This window comes from Cololabis saira, chromosome 5 (assembly GCF_033807715.1).
Source record: "Cololabis saira isolate AMF1-May2022 chromosome 5, fColSai1.1, whole genome shotgun sequence".
In the NCBI taxonomy this organism is placed as follows: Eukaryota; Metazoa; Chordata; class Actinopteri; order Beloniformes; family Belonidae; genus Cololabis; species Cololabis saira.
In genome coordinates this window covers 13,370,531-13,388,414 of record NC_084591.1, presented here as the reverse complement: position 1 = coordinate 13,388,414, position 17,884 = coordinate 13,370,531, and the positions used below count along the sequence as shown (strand labels likewise).

General features: G+C 41.7%; 1 protein-coding gene across 1 annotated transcript in view; it reads right to left on the bottom strand.

Moving 5' to 3' along the window:
* Window positions 1-17,884, bottom strand: part of reln (reelin) — a 123,450-nt gene that overhangs the window by 75,500 nt on the left and 30,066 nt on the right. Inside the window, exon 3 of the mRNA XM_061720959.1 lies at window positions 4,318-4,456. Within this exon, the coding sequence (XP_061576943.1) occupies window positions 4,318-4,456 (139 nt within the window). The remainder of the gene's footprint in view (window positions 1-4,317; window positions 4,457-17,884) is intronic.

Here is a 17,884-nt window from a genome sequence, read left to right as displayed (position 1 = left end):
AAGTATAAAGTTATACAAAGCCCTGCTTATTAAATGAGCAAAAAATATACAAAACAGCTGTAAGGTTTTCATGTTTAATAATTGAAGTGAAAGAACAATTACTATAGAAAAAAAAACTTTTAAAAAAAGGTTATAAACAACTGTACTTTATCCAAACAGGGTAAATCAAGAAGGGACATTTAACTGTATCCAAATAAATATATACACAAGTAGTATTACTTTTATCTATTTTCCATTTGTCATATATATATATATATATATATATATATATATAAAGGCATAAGATTAATAAAATAAAATGATGTTTAAAACTTGGAATTTGTAATGAATATGTCAATATTGCCCCTCTGGTTACTCCGCCTGCCACAGGACATGGAGCTTCAGTAAAGAGGAAAGCTTATATTGACCAATGATTTTACATTAAAACATACTTAGTTAATTGACTCAAAACCAAACAAATCAATAAAGTTGACTAATACCAGGATAAATTAGTAGTTGGGTGACATAGGTCAGCCTTCAGCCTGAACTCTAACCTTTGATTAATATATCAAGCTGTCCATCATTTTTTATGAGCATCGCTGGGCTATCACAAGTAAACCATTAATACCAGAAGTCAGAGAGAACATTTGACCACTATATTCCATAAATGAGTTCCCAGTCATCAAATAAAACAGGTTTTGTTCTCGTGGAGCAGCAAAGTGATGCTGTGTTACAGACATATAAATGTTTCACACTAATCTGCATGAGTTGACCATACGGCAATACCAGCCAAATATATATCTGGATCAATAAAACAGGAACCATCACTTTTACAGCTATTAAAACATTATATATGATGCATCAGACGAAATATGAGCCTTTTGTTACTACAATAAGTGATTTAAAACCATCAGTCCTCCATAAAGGAACAACAGGTAGCAGAGATGGAGGAGAACACACGTCAGTGTTTGCATACAAATGCACGTTTCCACGCATGCATAGAAACATTAACAGCGTGCCACGACAGAGAAGAACAGCGTGCCAATACATCTGCAGACATCCATCTCCCCCGGGACACGCCGTGGAAAGAGGACTCAAATGCAATAATTAAAGCAATATCCAACCCTACATCTGTGTGAGTCCCAGAGGGACGCTCGCATAAAAAGATGCATTCAGGCTGCATGTGAGCACGCATACATACACAGAATCCATAAATGCAGGAATACATGCTGCACTGAGAGTGTTGTTGAAGCTATGTCCCGTTGCAGATTTCTGAAACACACTGAACTACATGATCTTCCTTAAGGCTGCAAATGAGGCGGAATAGAAAAGAAAATATATAAAATACAAGTTCTTCTTCACTTTCACTAAAAAAGCAAAAAACTTCCTTTTAAGAGAAGCTAAGCATGTCTATGGCAGTGTGAACTGCGTTGTCCATCATTAAAGTATTGTATAACTTGTTTTGCATTTGTTTGGGGATGAAAAAGGTTTCATTCTGACCCACATTATAATTCCAATAACAGCTGCACATTTTTCTTCAAGCATGTTTACTTCCATGCTTTTAGATGATAATGTGCAATCTGATAATATGCTGACAACATTCATTATCTTTTCTTTGTCTTATGGGGTTGTCATTTCTCTCCTCTGAGTAGCCGTGAAGGTTTAATACAGCCTCTTGGAGACAAAACTTTACAGCACTCGTCAATTAAGTCTCTGATTTTCTGACAGCTCATCTATGACCAATATATTCATCATTTCGTCTTTTGTTTTCTTTGACGTCACAGTTCTTGTGAACTTTTTAAGAGATTGAAGAGTGAGTGCGCCTCTGACGGTGATTAAAGGCTAAAGATAGTGGAAATGACGGTAGAGTCCAGCAATACATCACAATTTCTAAACTGAATCTATACATTTGTACCGATGATCTTTTAGGTCCTTTGTAGAAAATCAAGACTTTGCCCTTTTTCAATCTATTTCGCTTTATTGACCTTGCTTGGCGATGACAGCGGTGCATGACAAATGTCAGCACATTTCAGGAAGAGTGGGGCTTTGATTCAATGAGGTGTAAAAGTGCCATGAGTTTTGGCCATTTCTATATGTGTATGTTCTTCCCCCACTCCGTCAGCTCCTCTTCTTCCTCCCATTGCTCCTGTTCTTCAAGGCCTCCCCATCTCTTTAGGTGGCAATTTACAGCCGGCCGGGAAATTAGTTTTTCTGGATGCTCACGTCACTGCACTCTATCACACTCCTGCAAGTGATGTGTTACCAGGGACACTCCCACAATACCAGCCATAAAACTTCTCAGAGGGCCCATAATAATGCAGCCGTGGACCGGCTCCAGTCCTCTGAAGGACGTAGGTTGTCTGTGGCTTTAATTTAAACACTCATGGACAACGCTTTTAGGGGAGAGGAAAAAAAATCTCTCATATCTGGACAGGAGAGGTATGTGTAAGGGCAGAAGGTCCATCTTTTCTGTTTTGTCCAGTCCAGACAAGTGTCTTTTTTTTATTTTGGCTTCACCTGAACTTGTATCACCTTGTTTAATTTGAGAGTGATTTAGCTTTTGCCTCAAAATGACATTCCTTGGAAAGTTTCTATCCATTACAGCAAGCCAAAGTTCTCTCTTTAAATCTCAACTCCAAAGACAGTCCTAGCTTAGGTCAGACCTGTTGAATTCGTTCCACTGAGCGCAACACGAACGCAGTCTTTGAGAAGATGATGGAGATGGGAGCCGCAAACTGTAACAGCGAGCCGTAGGCATGCTTGTTCAGAGTCTTTATGTTTGTGTGTGAAGAGCCATCTTCAGCCAGCTGGAGTATGACTGGCTGACTTTGATAAGGTCAGCCGCAGGGGCCCTTATTGTCATACCATCATGGCCCCCCGCCAGTCATGAGCACTGGCACACTGCAGCTTTGTGGTCGATCCTCACAAGTAACCACACTACACACACATACACACCCACACACACTCACACACACACAGAACAGTAAATGCATTTGCTGGCAGACAAAAAAAGCCACTAAATCTGTCTGCCTCGGTGGATATTGTCTAAATGGCGGCTTCACTTCAAGTTCCCCCAGCGGAATCTTTTTTCTGTCAGTCTGTCCATAAAAGTCTGTCTGATAGACTTTTGTGTCCTTCCAGGAATCCATTAAGGGATTTATTTGAGTACTGCCAAAATGTTTAAATTAGTTTTGGTTTTTATGAAGCAATGACTTGCAATTTGCAGGGTCTTTCAAGTCTAGAAAGAGGATGACTGATTTGACTATTCATGCATTCAAATCATATGATGCTTATGCTAACATTCTTAGGGTTAATCAGAACTTATTTGGTTATTTGTTGATTTAAAGTGTAAATATCATCCTGTGGTTTACAAACACTTTAACAATGGTGGTAAATTCCTCAAAATCCTTTCATCTAGTGATGCGGAGCCGTGACTCTGCATAGCGCTCCAAGTCCTTGCTTTTCCTCTACATTTCTCCAGCAATAGTGGTTAATTGCATTTTGACTGACTATCAGCATGTGGCTGTAAATCTCCAGCCAAGACACCTACAGGGAACATGGAGTTTTCAACGGAACGAGATGGAGAAAATGATGAAGAGCGAGACAAGGCAATGAAGGAGAATGAAAAGGAGAAAACGGAAGGACCGGGGCAAAATTCTCAAAGACTGGACGTGACGAGTAATATTCAGAGAACACGGGCAGATGCAAACACAAAAGCACTTTTCAGGTGTCTGTAATTAGCTGTGCATTGCTTGGTAAAACCTAAACATTTCTATCATGGTGGTCAGTTTTTTTTTCTTTTTTTTTTTTACAAATGCATTAAAAAACAATACTTTTTATGTGTTAAAACCATACGCATATATCCATCACACCCATTATCGGGGGATGGGTGGATCTGACCAGCCACTCACACATTGAGTGACGACCCAAATGGATGGAGATATTTCCCTTCATTCTCAGCAGGCTTTATGCATTCACACCTGCAACTGCGCCGGCCGTGTTGAGCGAGGCAATTATGATATAAACAGACCAACTCTTGGCCACAGTTTAACCTTTGCGTGACAGGATGAACCTTTCGCATATTTTTTTTGTGAGTCAGACAGGAAGGACATCACCCATGCTGTCAGCTGATAAGCTTCCCCCAAGCTTTTGGTTCCAATGTAGAGCCACACAACATTAGCAGATAGGTTTATGACTTCCACGTCTGCGTTACACACATGGCAGATGTGGGAGTCCTAGCCAGGATCACAAGGCCACCCATCAACAGATTCTCTGCCTGGAGTCGTGTCTTTGCCATTGACTTTGTAAGGCTAATATGCAGACACGCAGCTGACTTACAGGAAATTGACGCAGCCCGTGCCAGGCGGTGGGGCGATCCAAACAAAACTGAAGCTGGTGGAGGGCTGGTGGCTGACATGAGAAGCCACAACGCTGCAAACAAACTGGGTCCCAGCATACTGACGATCTGGAATCACACCTGGAGAAGAGAGGACGACAAAGGGGGAAAGAATAAGTAAAAGTTCAATGAGGAGGGTGGGATGAACAATGAAGGTTAACTGGTGCCGCTTAGATTCATTAGACTGGCAAATGTTTTACTGGGGCTTGCCATTTTTCCACTGTAGTAAGTCTTTGCTTATCAACTCTTAAATGTTGTTCTATGTCTACATTTGTCTTTTTAAAGGTTGCATTTCCATTACTTGATAACTGTTTGTGCAAGATTGTTATCAGTCGGTGGTAATAGAGTGCTGAGGGGGGTCCTGACAGGGGATATTGCACCCATGAGCTACACTTTCAGAAAAAAACAGGCCCCAAGACAAACAATTACACAAACACATGGTGTAAAAGGATATGTTTAAGTCGTAGACTCCCATGGTCAAAATACAGTTTTCTACTCACACTCTTCAGAGTCAACCACTGAACTCTTGTCACTCATGAATTCATTTCAGAGCTGCAGGAGTGAGTGCCGCTTTAACGATGATCATTCATGTTTAAGCTAAAAGAGTTAAGTAAAATTTACAGTTAAATTAAAAAACATAGGAAAATCAATCCATTTATATGCTACAAAATTCATTGTTTTTTTGTATTTCATTAACTTTTCCCCTTCAGTTCTAATAGCTTTTAAAGGAGCTTGAGGCTCCTTTTAAGAAATTAGACTCTCTAGCGCCACCCTTCACCACGACGGCTGTTGGGGGTACTGCAGCCAACAGTGAAGCCGGCACGGGAGAACGGGGAGAACGTGCATGCAGCGTCATGTGACGTCACATCCGCAGCCCAGCGCGGGAAATTCGGGACCGAATTGCAGCACATTTTGCAGCACACAGCCTGTTCAAGGCAAAGGAGGGATACACTAGAGGGCTCATTCTTTTGGGTTTGGAACGCTTCATCTGACATTATTACTAGAAAACTTAAAATGTATACGGATTTTTTTCATAAATCTTGCCACAATCCGGCCTCAAGCTCCTTTAACACCTGAATCAGTTTACATTTTCATCTTTGATCTGTCCCCCTGTGCTTTTTTTCTCCGTCTCACCTTTCAGACCTTTTTTTCACTCCCAACCCTCCTTTGTCTTCAGTCCCTCCCTGTGAGCTGACACTCCATAACATTGCTCTTGTTAATGTGCGTCTGTGTCCGGCTATGATTGCATCGTCGGAATGACATCATGTCACACAATCTTCCCTTTACAGAGGGCAAGGGCAGGACACCACCAGACCCATGAATCACTCTGCAGATGTCCATAATAGTTCCATAATTTACTGCACCTAAATGACTTTTTAGTGAGATCAAAGAGGTGCCCAAGCTGCATAGCACCCATCACAAGTGTAAACACAACCAGAGGACGCACTTGTCAGATATATAAGCATAACAGCACCACCGATGAGCTGTTGCGGTCCGGTACACACAGACATCCACTAAACATAAGGTTTGAGAGGACGAGCCTGTATTGAGACACCCTCCGCAGTGCTCTGGCTGGTCTCTGCTCTCCATAACCCACAAACACGACCCCCCCCCCTCTCCTTAATGAAATCTCACTTCACCGAAGACATAATCATCAGTGATTAATAACACTTAGAGCGTAATAACCTCAGGATCAATGAGAAAATCAATATTTAGGGATGCTCGTGTGTGCACCTATAAACTAATTATCCAAAAGAAATAATTTAGCACAGTTCTCACATTAGTAAAACTGGCCTCTAAGACCACACCTATAAATATAAATGTGCACAGTTCTGCATTTGGTTTCTGTTTCACTGGACATGTGTCGGTGTTTGCTGTTACTTTGATTTTGTGTTGCCTTTACTTACATGCCACAATGTAGAAACATTGCTAATGGACTAGCTCGTTTTTACAATGAGCACCATTGATTACTTCAGATTTTATTTTCTTTATACGTTACAGAAACATGAAATACTTTGGCTGGAAATTCAAAGTGAAAGATCATCAAAGCTTCATCCTTTACAGCATTTTCCCACCACATGTGCACATGCAGTGTGTGGTCCTAATGTGTCAGATTTATGTGGATGTCGAGGAAAGCAGCATTTAACCATGCCGACGACATACTGCCGTGTAATAACGGAATGAGGTGGAATCACCCACTAATAGTGGTGCTATTCTCCCATCACCTTATCCACAATCTCTCTGCATAACAGTTACGATGTATCCCGTGTTTCACCGAACATGTGAACATTCATACTGAAAGCAGCAACTTAATGAGCATGAAGGGAGCATTCAAATGAGCTCTGAAAATACTGCACATATGAAAAACACATGTTATGGGCTTAATGGAAGTACTTACTTATCCTTATGTTATACATTTACACACAGAAAAGCTCATCTTTATGCTGATATACAGAACCGCATGAATGAATCCCTTTTTAAATCGCTGTGGCATTCAAGAACAATGCCTTTGCATGTCTATTTTTCTTTATCTTTCTGTCTTTATCCCCTAATGACATGAAAGAGTGGCAAAGTGAAATATTTCCATATTTTCCACATATTCACTTTTACAATCATGACAAGCTTTGGTTTTAATTTAATTTTTTCTTTTTTTTGACATAAGAAGAAGAAAAAGATACTCAAGTAATATTTTTCACTTGATGGCAGGATGTTTTGATTTATATTATGTGCATGATTAGATCTAAGCATTCGGGGTAACACAGAGAAAATCTGGCAAAAGAAATTGAAAACTGATGTGATGGAATAGAAAGGGAGCAAGAAGATGAGATGGAGGGACATGGAGGAGGATGGAAGACTCCCAATCTTTCTGATGTTTAAAGCTTACAGTTGCAGTACTGTCGCTCATGAAGTAGACACGTAGATGGGCTGTTGACCAACAACAACGCAGGTTTTATCTGTTTCCATTTCCATATGGCCAAGTCTTAAAAGACAACCATGACTGGCCAAATATTGAAAAAAGTGGAAACTAACACAGAAGAGGTGGACATAAAACACTGGCGGAGTTACGAAAACCAAGACATAAAAAGTGTTAAGTATAAAAAAAGCAGGATCCAAAAGAAGTGGTAGAGAAAGCCAAGCTAAAGGTATGGTTAAAGGGGAGTAGAGAGCGCTTGGGCTACACTGAAGATGAAAAGGCAATCTGATGCACTCCAGGACACAGCAGCACTGGGACTTGACACTGTTCACAGAATTTCTATTCCCATTTGAAAAATACACCCAGGCATAAAAATGCAAATAACGATCCCTTATTCCTTTCATGTCTGGGTGTGCGAGGGTGAGAGGAAAATCAGTATTATTCAATGTGATCTAAATTCCAAATGTTCCAGTAAAGCAACAAGCTTTGGTGAACTTGGCCAAAGAAAAGCTCCAAGCTTCCCGGTTCTGTCCAGAGAATGAGCAGAGTAATAGGAAGACAGGTCCTTTCGTCACCCTCAGATCATACTGTACCTGTACGTGGCAAGGCCCTTTCTCTGTCCTTCAGCACCTGGGTCACACTGACTGCAGAGCTGCTCTTTGCACTCAGCTGACCTGCAAGTTTGTATTAATTTGGGTGGAGGACATCGCACCAGGTAGATGGCAACTACGTGTATATCTTGTTATCAAAATGTTGTTTTTTGTTTATCTCTTCTACGGTTTTCAATTTCCAAAATTCTCCGGATTCACCAACAGTGCTTCATGTGGTCATGCCGTCAATTGCATTCATCATACCCATAGAACGACTAATCTACTTTCTCCTACTGGGTACATAAGTGCTTAGACACAATCCTGCCCCCATATATGATAACATATATTATCAGCTGTTTAAATGGGATTCGGCTGTCTCATGCTTGCTCATGTGCCTGAAAACTGAAATGTTCTCAACTTCTGATCACAGCAGTACTTCCAATGCATTGCAATGGATGTGTCATTAACATATCTGCATTAAGAAAGAAAAAAAAAAACCAAACATATCTGTGCAGAACTTGATGACAAGCTGATGATGACCCATTTCAATCAAATGCATTGAAAAATCTCAAACATGCAGGACAGAGCTGGACAACCCTGATGTATCTTGTTCAAAACTTGCTGTGCACAATGTGTTCCACCAAGCTCCCACTTTTCTATTTCATGTTTCCCAGTGAGACTGGCCTCCTGCACTGCTTGACGCTGATCTTAACCTTCCTGCTCTGGATTTATGCCCCAAGATGGCAAAGGAGGGACTCGCAATCATTCAAATGTCAGCCTGCAAAAGGGTAGAGCAGAGAAGCTTGAATTATAGCGCTCACAGAAGAAGAACGGCTTCTTTTTCTTGCAAGGTTGCCATTTCTCCATGAAGTATGAACAAAGCAGAGATTTATTTGCCGCCATCGTAATGTTCAAACAAGTATTATTAACATTATTATTAACAGATTCTGTAGCATGCATTCATTCTGCATTTTAGATAAGCACCAGCAGAGGCCACTTCTAATTCAATAAGTGGCCACAGGGGATCTAACAACAGTCAAATACACACATGCAAATACATGCACACTCACGAATGCAAATACATGCAGATCTTTCACATGCAGATCTTTCACATGCAGATTGGGCACTCATGAGATGTCGGCAGTGATTAATGGCAAGGGAAGATGACCTGTTAACTCCCACGGTATGACTGGGCAAAGCTTGTTTCATAAATATGAACCCACACACACATAGTCATGCACACACCACTGCACTCCTCAGCATGCCCACACAGAAAGAGAAAACAATCGGATACATAGAAACACAGGAAATGGGTGTGTTAAGATTTTAAGGGTCATAAGTTGGTTGTTGGAGCGTCACCCTGATTTCAATCTCCGATGGTGAATGGAGGGATTTGATTCTTCTCCATGATGGTGGTGGGAAGTTGACTGCTTCTTGTTTATTCATATTCAGTCTGCCCACGTCTCCAGTATCACATTTCTCCATTCTGATCTTTTATCTCTGATCTTTATCTATTATTTTTCCAAACCTCTGCTAAGGAGGTCATGTGGTTGCTACAGTTTGTTAGCCGTATCACTAAAAAACTTTTAGGCATAAGGATTTTCATATTACCAGAGATGAGACATGACCCAACTTCAAAATAAATGCATAATGCTTTGAGACCAGATCTGGATTCAGGATTTCTTTATACACAATCTTGGCAAAATTATGCTTAATTTTCTTTTAATGAAAATATGTAAATAGTTCAATTCACACGTCTCAAATTCCTAGCACTCAATATCTCACTCTGCAAAGATAATGAGCTTTTATCACAGCCAAATTCAAAACAAGGCAAATAAATGGGGTGAGAATTCTATCCGATGGAGCAGATGGGCATTGGCTGGCTCGGTCTGGTAGCAGCCTAATACCGTAGGACCAGCAGCAGCAAGAGCTGCTCTGACTGCCATTAGAGCTAATAGTTTAGCTTGATGGCAGCATTGCAAAGATTCAAGAGGCAGCATTCATATTGATGTGCACATATACTAAAACCCATGCACCCCATTTGACATCTGGTCAGTAGCAAATAGCAATGGCTTTTTGCACCCATTTCACAAGTGTCCTTCAGATACATCTGGCTTGACGAGCAATTGGAAACTATTAATATTCAGTGACCTGTCTGTATTGGTTTGGTTTATATCCATACCGTAAAGTTGTTTAAAATATTACTTCATAACTATATAGAAAAACATGTATTTGCTATTGCACATCAGTCCTTAGAGGAATTATTAAGATATACTCACGTTAGTTCTAAAACTAAACTAAACTAACGTCATCCAAGGTCAGTTAAAAAAAGCAATTACTGTTAATAAATACACATGCACATTTACTGCAGCACTGTGCACTGTGCATCTGGACAAATGTACTAAACACTCAAGAAAAAAGTCCAGTATTCCATCATAAACATGTGATTAAATTCAAGGCATGTTTAGAAAGTTCTACGATATACAAGTGCAATGAATGCCATTATAATATTTTTACACAGGAAATGTATATATTTTACAATTTTTTTATTGAATTTTCATTAAAAATAACAGCTTAATGTTCATGACATAGATCTTTCACCGTAAAAGGCTGTTGAGTGCATGCTTTGGGTCTGTGTGAATTTGCACACTCAGACAGATAACAGCCTCATAACCAGCCATCATTCTCCCACAGGCTCAGATGTAGAAACTCAGTGTACACAACCCTAAATAATTTGCAACACAAGGCCATTAGAGGATCATATGTCATGTGGTAATTCTTAATACCTGTCATAAACCTACTGGAGCATTAACATGTGTTATTAAAAGCCGGTGAATGTATGGGAATGTGTCAAAAGCCAAAGTAATGCCCCTGTCAACATGTTTCAATAGAAGGCCACACAATGGTGCCATAAATGATACATTACAACAGTTCTGACAGCCTGAGGAGGGACCCCTTATGCTTTGTGCTGCTGGAAGAGCTCATGCCATGTGTGCTGTTGTTTGCCTCTGTTCTGTTGCATTCGCCCCCTTTATTCCAGTACCGTCCTATGCTGGTCAGCCAGACCACTGTAGGGTCTCACAGCGCATGACAACCCATTCCTGATCAGCCATTGGCTGCGAAGGGGATCCAACCCAGCACCTGCCAATCACACTGCCATGGAGATGGGTTGGCAACGCTGAGGTGGTGGCAGGGGTCTGGCACAGTGCTGCAGGGACGAAGCTGCGAGTTAATATGGGTGGCAAAAAATGCCAGTGGAAAGAGAGAAAGGGAGCAAGAGACTCTGGGAAAATGTGAAGGAGTTTGCCAAATGAACAAAAGAAAAATGAACTTGCGTTAAAGAGCACCTAGAAGTCTGGTGAGCAGAAGATGTTTACGCACACACACACATACCCCTTATGTCAACAATTATTTCACACTGCAGTTAAGTAACCTCACATGACGCATCAGAAAAAGTCATTATTATTTATCAAAAACTAGGCCAAACTATTGCCAAGTGTGGTTGTGAAAGGTTAACGATCTGGGCTTGTTTCGCAATCACATGATCTGGGGACCCTCCAGTCATTGGGTCGCCCACGTACTCCGTTCACCAAAGTATTCTTGAATCAAATGTGAGCCCATCAATCTTGCAGCAAAAGCTGGGCTGAGATATGATCTGCAGCCAAGCAGTGATCCCAAGCCAACCGGCAAATCTGCAAGAATGGCTGGAAAAGAAAAGACTCAAGGTGTTGCAAGGGCCCAGTAAAAATCAAGACCTCAGTCTGATTGAAATGCCGCAGCAGGACATTAAGGAAATGTGAATGAACAGATTTCCAAAACCTTAATGAATTGAAGCAATCTTTTAAAAAAGAATGGACTAAAATTCCTCCACATGGATGTGAGCGACTGATAACTCCATGCATTAAATAAATATTTCAAGTTATTTGAAGTTACTAATTTAAGTTAAAGGTGTTTGTAAACGCTACTGAAACACCAGGTGTACTTTCACACACTGCTAAGCCAAACAGAACTTTTTTTAGTTTTCTGTCGATTAAATAACGACACATTTCTGTCGGTGTGGCCTCGAGGTTTAGTGGCGAGCTGTTCAGGGTGCGCCACACCTCAGCTCTCAGTCAGTGACAGCAAGGATAGGCTCCAGGGCCCGTGTGACCCTGAATGAGATTAAACTGCTTTAGAAAACGGATGGATGTAAATAAAACCACGGTACAATAGCTCAGGCATCATTGCTCATCTAAGGCTGAATTTAACTAATTTCAACATCTGCTAAGGACAAGGTAATTTTTTTCAGCAGGTCCTGATGTGTAATAGCTTAGAACTGACAAAAGGGTGCATTTTCTTATTCAGACAAAGAAGTTCACTTTGCATGTGCTGCTTCTTTTCCGCGATCAAGAACTCGGGGCATGCAAGCATGAATGACAAATGGGGTCCAGGAACACTAGTGGAGCATGCTATACCCTCCTTAACTAATGTGCCATAATTAAAATAAATGTTGCTATGACTCAAACAAGTGTTGTTTATTTTGGACCATTGCTCCGTATGATAGATGAGATGTCCACTAATTTGCACAGACCTGCATTTCGTTTCAAAGGCACACTCACCACACCTCAGGTTTACCATTGTGCACCGAAATTCACATAAGAAGCACGGTCATCAAACATAAAAACATGATTGTGTTCCTGCTATTGTACAGTTTGAATTTTCACCAATTTTCTTTGTGGTTTTAATTTGACAAAGCTGTCGGTTTGTGATTGTCGGTTGAGATTCTCGTAATTTTATTTTGCTTACAATGTTTAATAGAGTCAATATGATTAACATGGGCCTTATTAAAACTGGGTTTTGGCTTCAGATGTGTGCATTTGTGTTATATAAGACATTAAGGTGAAATGTGGCTGAGAGGGCTGATGGTGGTGACAAGCAGGGCCTCTTGAGTGCATGTGGTGTGAGGCCTGTAAAGGAGGAGGGCCAACTTAATATCCCAGGAGGCACTTCCCACATTGGGTGGTAAAGTCACTAAACTAGCCTTCCCGGTCCTTTGGTCCCTGAGCAACAGTTTCATCTTCCAACAATCCATCCATACATCCATCCACGAGCAAAGCCCATGAGCAGCTGCCTCCTGTGGGTGCGTGTCACTGTGGCTTGGCAGTCACAGACCACAGCTTTACCGGCAGGCCTAATTTGATTTTTAATTCAACATGACTTCTCGCCTAATAGTTTGAGTCGGAGATTAATTAATCTGATTTGACTTGTGCTAATTTCTTCCACCCACATCCTTCTCTCCACCAGTCAATGCAGCAAACAAACAAACTGGTGAGGCCGCGTTGTCACAGGCCCTGTCCTGATACACATGTTGGGTGGGGAGATAGAGACCTGGGGCGACAGGTGAGGGACCAGTGGAGAGCCTTCAGAAAGCATGGCCTTTGAAACGTGTGTATACTAAGTATGCGTGTGTATTTAAATCTGTTTATGGAGGAGGCTGGATCTGAGCCTTGTCTGACAGAGGAGTGCTGCGAGGCAGTGAACAAATCACAGCAACAGACTGGCTCTCGTAGGGAGGGCAAAACAAAGAGAAGGTCAGTAACTATTTTTTTTCTGCCAAAATATGGGTCAGAGAGAATCTGGGTGAGTTGCTTCCACATAACTTGTGTATAACGTAAAAAGAAGTGGACCACGCATCAGATCGTTCCACGCCAAAGCTTTTAGAGGTCCGGTCAGGGCCCTACTGGGAAAAACCAGCAAAAACACTAAGCATCCTCCTCTCAGAGTCACAAGGGGCACTTCCACAGTTTCTAATATTCTTCAAGAGGGAACTTTAAAAATGAATAGACCTAATAGTGCAGCTCAGTTAGCGTGCACTTTGTGGCAAAGGCTTTGTAAAACCACACTCTCGGTTGTGCACCAAAAGAATACCCACAAATACAAAAAAGCACGAGAAGGTAAGGAATTTAAAAAGCTTTGCATTACAAAACAACAGCGGTTTCAAAGTATACTTGCCCCCTGTGCTGAAATGATGCAATCTCACTAGCGTTCACAGAAATGTGTCAATCTGTGCAGCGTCTGAGTCAAAGCTCATACTGTCTTTCTTCTATCTTTATTTCTCTCTCATTCTTGCTGGCATAAAACCACCCTTTCTACATGGTAGAAAATAACATTGCTCTACTCAAGAGACAGCACACATGGGAGAAACAACCCACGCCTGCTGCTCTCTCCTGCAGGATAAAAAAAAAAAATCAAAATAAAATGCCCAACAGCTTGAACGGCGCTTGGAAACCTCGATCACAGCGAGAACGCCTGCTTTCCCCTGTTTTAGTTTTCTTTCATACATTTTAGAAATAACATAAAGTAAAATAATCTTGGGAATATGAATGCATGCAGGGTCCCACCCAAAGCAAAGAAATAAACAAACCTGCACCCTAATATTCATTAGGGAGTGAACACTGCATTTACAAATGTAGGCACACTGAGAAGAGCCAACGTTCAATGAAGGTACTAGCGTACTTTATGAGATAAATGGTGTACATCATGAGAACCTGTAAATTCCAAGCGTTACACTATACATTCTCCAGCAGATCTAAATCACAAATAAGAAGCAAAACCACCAATGTCATCAGGATATGTGGAAAAGTCTTGCAAATACGGCTGTAAATTAATAATAACAATGCTGTACTCTAAATTCTTGGAGAGCCGGCTTCCTTTTTGTCTCAAGGGAAGCTTTGCGCATGGAGAGAAACTATTTAGACTTGTGATGCATAATTTCCCAAGCTGCCCGGTGGACTCTGAGAGAGTGCAAATGTTTAGCCACCTGTTAGCAGCCTCCGGGCCTTGGAGAGGGGGTGCTAAGCAACAGGAGGGACAGAACAGTAGCTCAGTCTGGGCGAAAGGGCTGGGGAAGTCCTGTGCCAGCAAAGCAGGGAAATTTATAACGAAGCGACCCAGCCGATGTCGAGTCTGATCTAACACTGTGCCGCAGAGAACACAAATCAACTCCCATACATAAACCTGCACTTGACAACTCATTTCATCTTCTGTGCTAATAAATTCATCATCAAGAGAGATCTGCGTTTGGTGCCTCAGCTCTGAGCATTAAAGGATAAATGGCTCAGATAAGTCATCATCATTATCAGCATCATCGTGGCTGCCAGCAGCACCTTGCCTCTGCTTGGCCCGTAGTTGAACAGCAACAGTCTGGGAGTGTGAGGCATCTTTCACAGAGCTGCAGCAGAGAAACTTTGGCAGTGTTCAAGGTTATGACTAGGATGAATATCAGAAGGGAGTTTGTCACAGATGTGCATCCCATGTAGGAGAGTCAGCACAAGTGTGAGCATGTCAGTGGAATTTGAATGTGTTGTATGAATGATAAGTCAGTGAGTGTGTAAGCTCTTATGGTCACATGCAAGAGTAGATGTGTGTATATATATGTGCGCGTATGAAGGAGTCTAAGCGGCGCAGTCAGGGAGCTGTCAGCAAAGAGCCAGGGTGCAGGCTGATCACAGGGCTGCAGCGCGTTTGATGTCTCCCAGGGACTGACAGCTTCTCTCCCCTTGGGAGCCCCTTTTCTCACCCCTTCTTTGCTCCTTGCACCTCCCTTTCTCTCTACCATTCCGCTTTATCCTCCACCTTTCCTTACACTGTCTGTCTCCTCATCGCGCTGAAGGGGAGGAGGGGATCTGCGAAGCTCACTTGCGCTCTCCTGGGACAGTTTGAGAAAATAGAGCTTTGTTTGGTAAGAGACAAACCTGTAAGTATGTCTGTAAACACTGACACGATGAGCTGCCATCCCTCATATTCGGACTTTCTGGGTGACGTTCAGTCTGCCTTGGTGGCAAGAGGCTGACAATAGCACGCCTTGAGTGTTGAAATAGATGTGCAGATGCCTGCATTTGATTGTATAAATGTGCGTCACAAGAAAGAACAGCAATTCATGTCTGGTTGTATTTTATGTATTTCTATTTATTCTCTATAAAATCAATCAGAAAAAGAACAAGCTTCCTTTCAGATCTGGATTTAAATCAAAAGATAAACTACGAGGGGTGTAAAATACCCTAGGGATAATAATGACCCAAGACAAGCGTTTAAGAATGAAATGTGTCTATGGCATGATTATTTCTTTGGCTGCAGACACACACTGTCCCCTCCTCCACAGGTCAAGGTGCAGCAGGATTTCATCTCTAATCGGCCCGTGTGTTAGCGTGAGCTCATCCGTCTTGGGAGCAGAGTGTCGGCTGGATGTCCCTGTCACTAAGCTGTCCGTTTTGTCAGACGGCCAGATTCATCACATCGAGATGGGGACTGATCCTTACAAGCACAAGCCAACCGCCCCACAAATACATACAAATATGCAAATTAAAGACAAAATAAACATCACCCTGCAAACGAGCTATCCATCAATGACCAGTTTCTCTGCAGCTCAGCACTGGCAAGGCAACAGTAATCAGCCACTCCGTCAAAGGGAGTGATGGAACGCCATCCTCTCATCTTCCTCTCCTCCCCCTCCCTATATCATTCATATACTGTCTTCTTTTCATTGGTCCCTGTATACCATTTTTCATGTGCACTTCTCCAATTTTCCCCCTCTCAGTATGCACTTGCACTCATTACTCTAATCTCACACACTTTGTCAGCTTCATGTTGGTGTTTTTGCATATACCCCCCCTACCCCCATCTATTTTCAACACTCCCATCTACTTTAAGTGTCCGTTCATCATTGTAATTATAAGTTAGCTGGAGACATTTCGAATGAGTTCTTACTCTGTCTTTGGGTTTGAATGGACAATGATGTGATGGGAAACATTTTGCCATTAGGGGAGCATTACAAATCAAACCATATGTGACAATTCTTTCCACTCAGGCTCCGGGCTGTGAGTTGTAATACATCACTTTGTTATTGCCGTGTGACATATAACAACAAACCTTTTGTTTTAATACCCAGACTGATCATTAGTGTGTAGATAAAACACTTGTTTTCATTATAAAATCATTTTAGACGCCAGTTTGAAGGCGGTGCAACTTCTTTTTCTTTCATAAAGCCGCAGAGACTGGACTGGAAAGAAAGCTCCCTTAATGGAATAAGTTATTGGAGGGAAAAACACCAAGCAGTTGGAATTCTCCAACAGCTGAGTCAGTACGGACTCATATTGCTTTTCTGGCAGGGCATGTATGTTACATGCACACATACTTATAATGTTACTACTACACGTAGTACAACACACTAAAAGTTTAACTTTTAAAAGAATCTTGCAAAAGCTAATACTGAATAACAGAATTGTCAAAATTTACTACCTTTGTAGACTCGTAAAATACAACGCACCCTCCGCTGCCCATTAAGTAACCGTTGTAGTTAAACGAATTCAAAGATAAAAGTTGAAGTGTTTCCTGCCAGCCTCTGGCACCTTGAAATAGAAAAATTGCTTTGGAATGCCAGACCGGTTTCTCTGCCCCCATCGAGCAGATTAATGAAAAATACAGTCCATTTACACTCCTGTGTTCTGCCTCTCTCGAGTGGGCATGGCTTCAAAACACAACACCGTTCTTAGCCCTAGTTCGTCTGAAGTAGCCATAACAGAACAATTATGGTATCATAAAGGTCTGCGGTCAGCCGCCCAGCAGCAAGTGTGGGATTGCTTGCCTGCAGGCCGAGGAGGAGTCAGCTTTGCTCAAGTGCAGCCACAGCTCAGCACAGAAACTGAAAACAAAAACATTCCTGAGACTACCTTCCCATCACGATGTCTTTGTCGCACATCCGCTAATTCGACAGGGAGTGGGTGTTGAGTTGTCATGATGCAGTAAAAGTCACTCCCTCAAAGCAGAAATATTACTTTTTAATGCAAATGTGGTGCAAAGCGCATTGTCATTCAGGAGCCTGGGAGACAATAAAACACTCTCCTTGTCATGTTGTCTGTGTCTGTCTATAGTCCCTTCTGGTATAGACCGGAGAAAGAAATTAATGTGTCCGTCCATATAGTGTGGTCCTGCTCCTGGGCAAATGATGCTTTAATGAGTGGTGAAGGG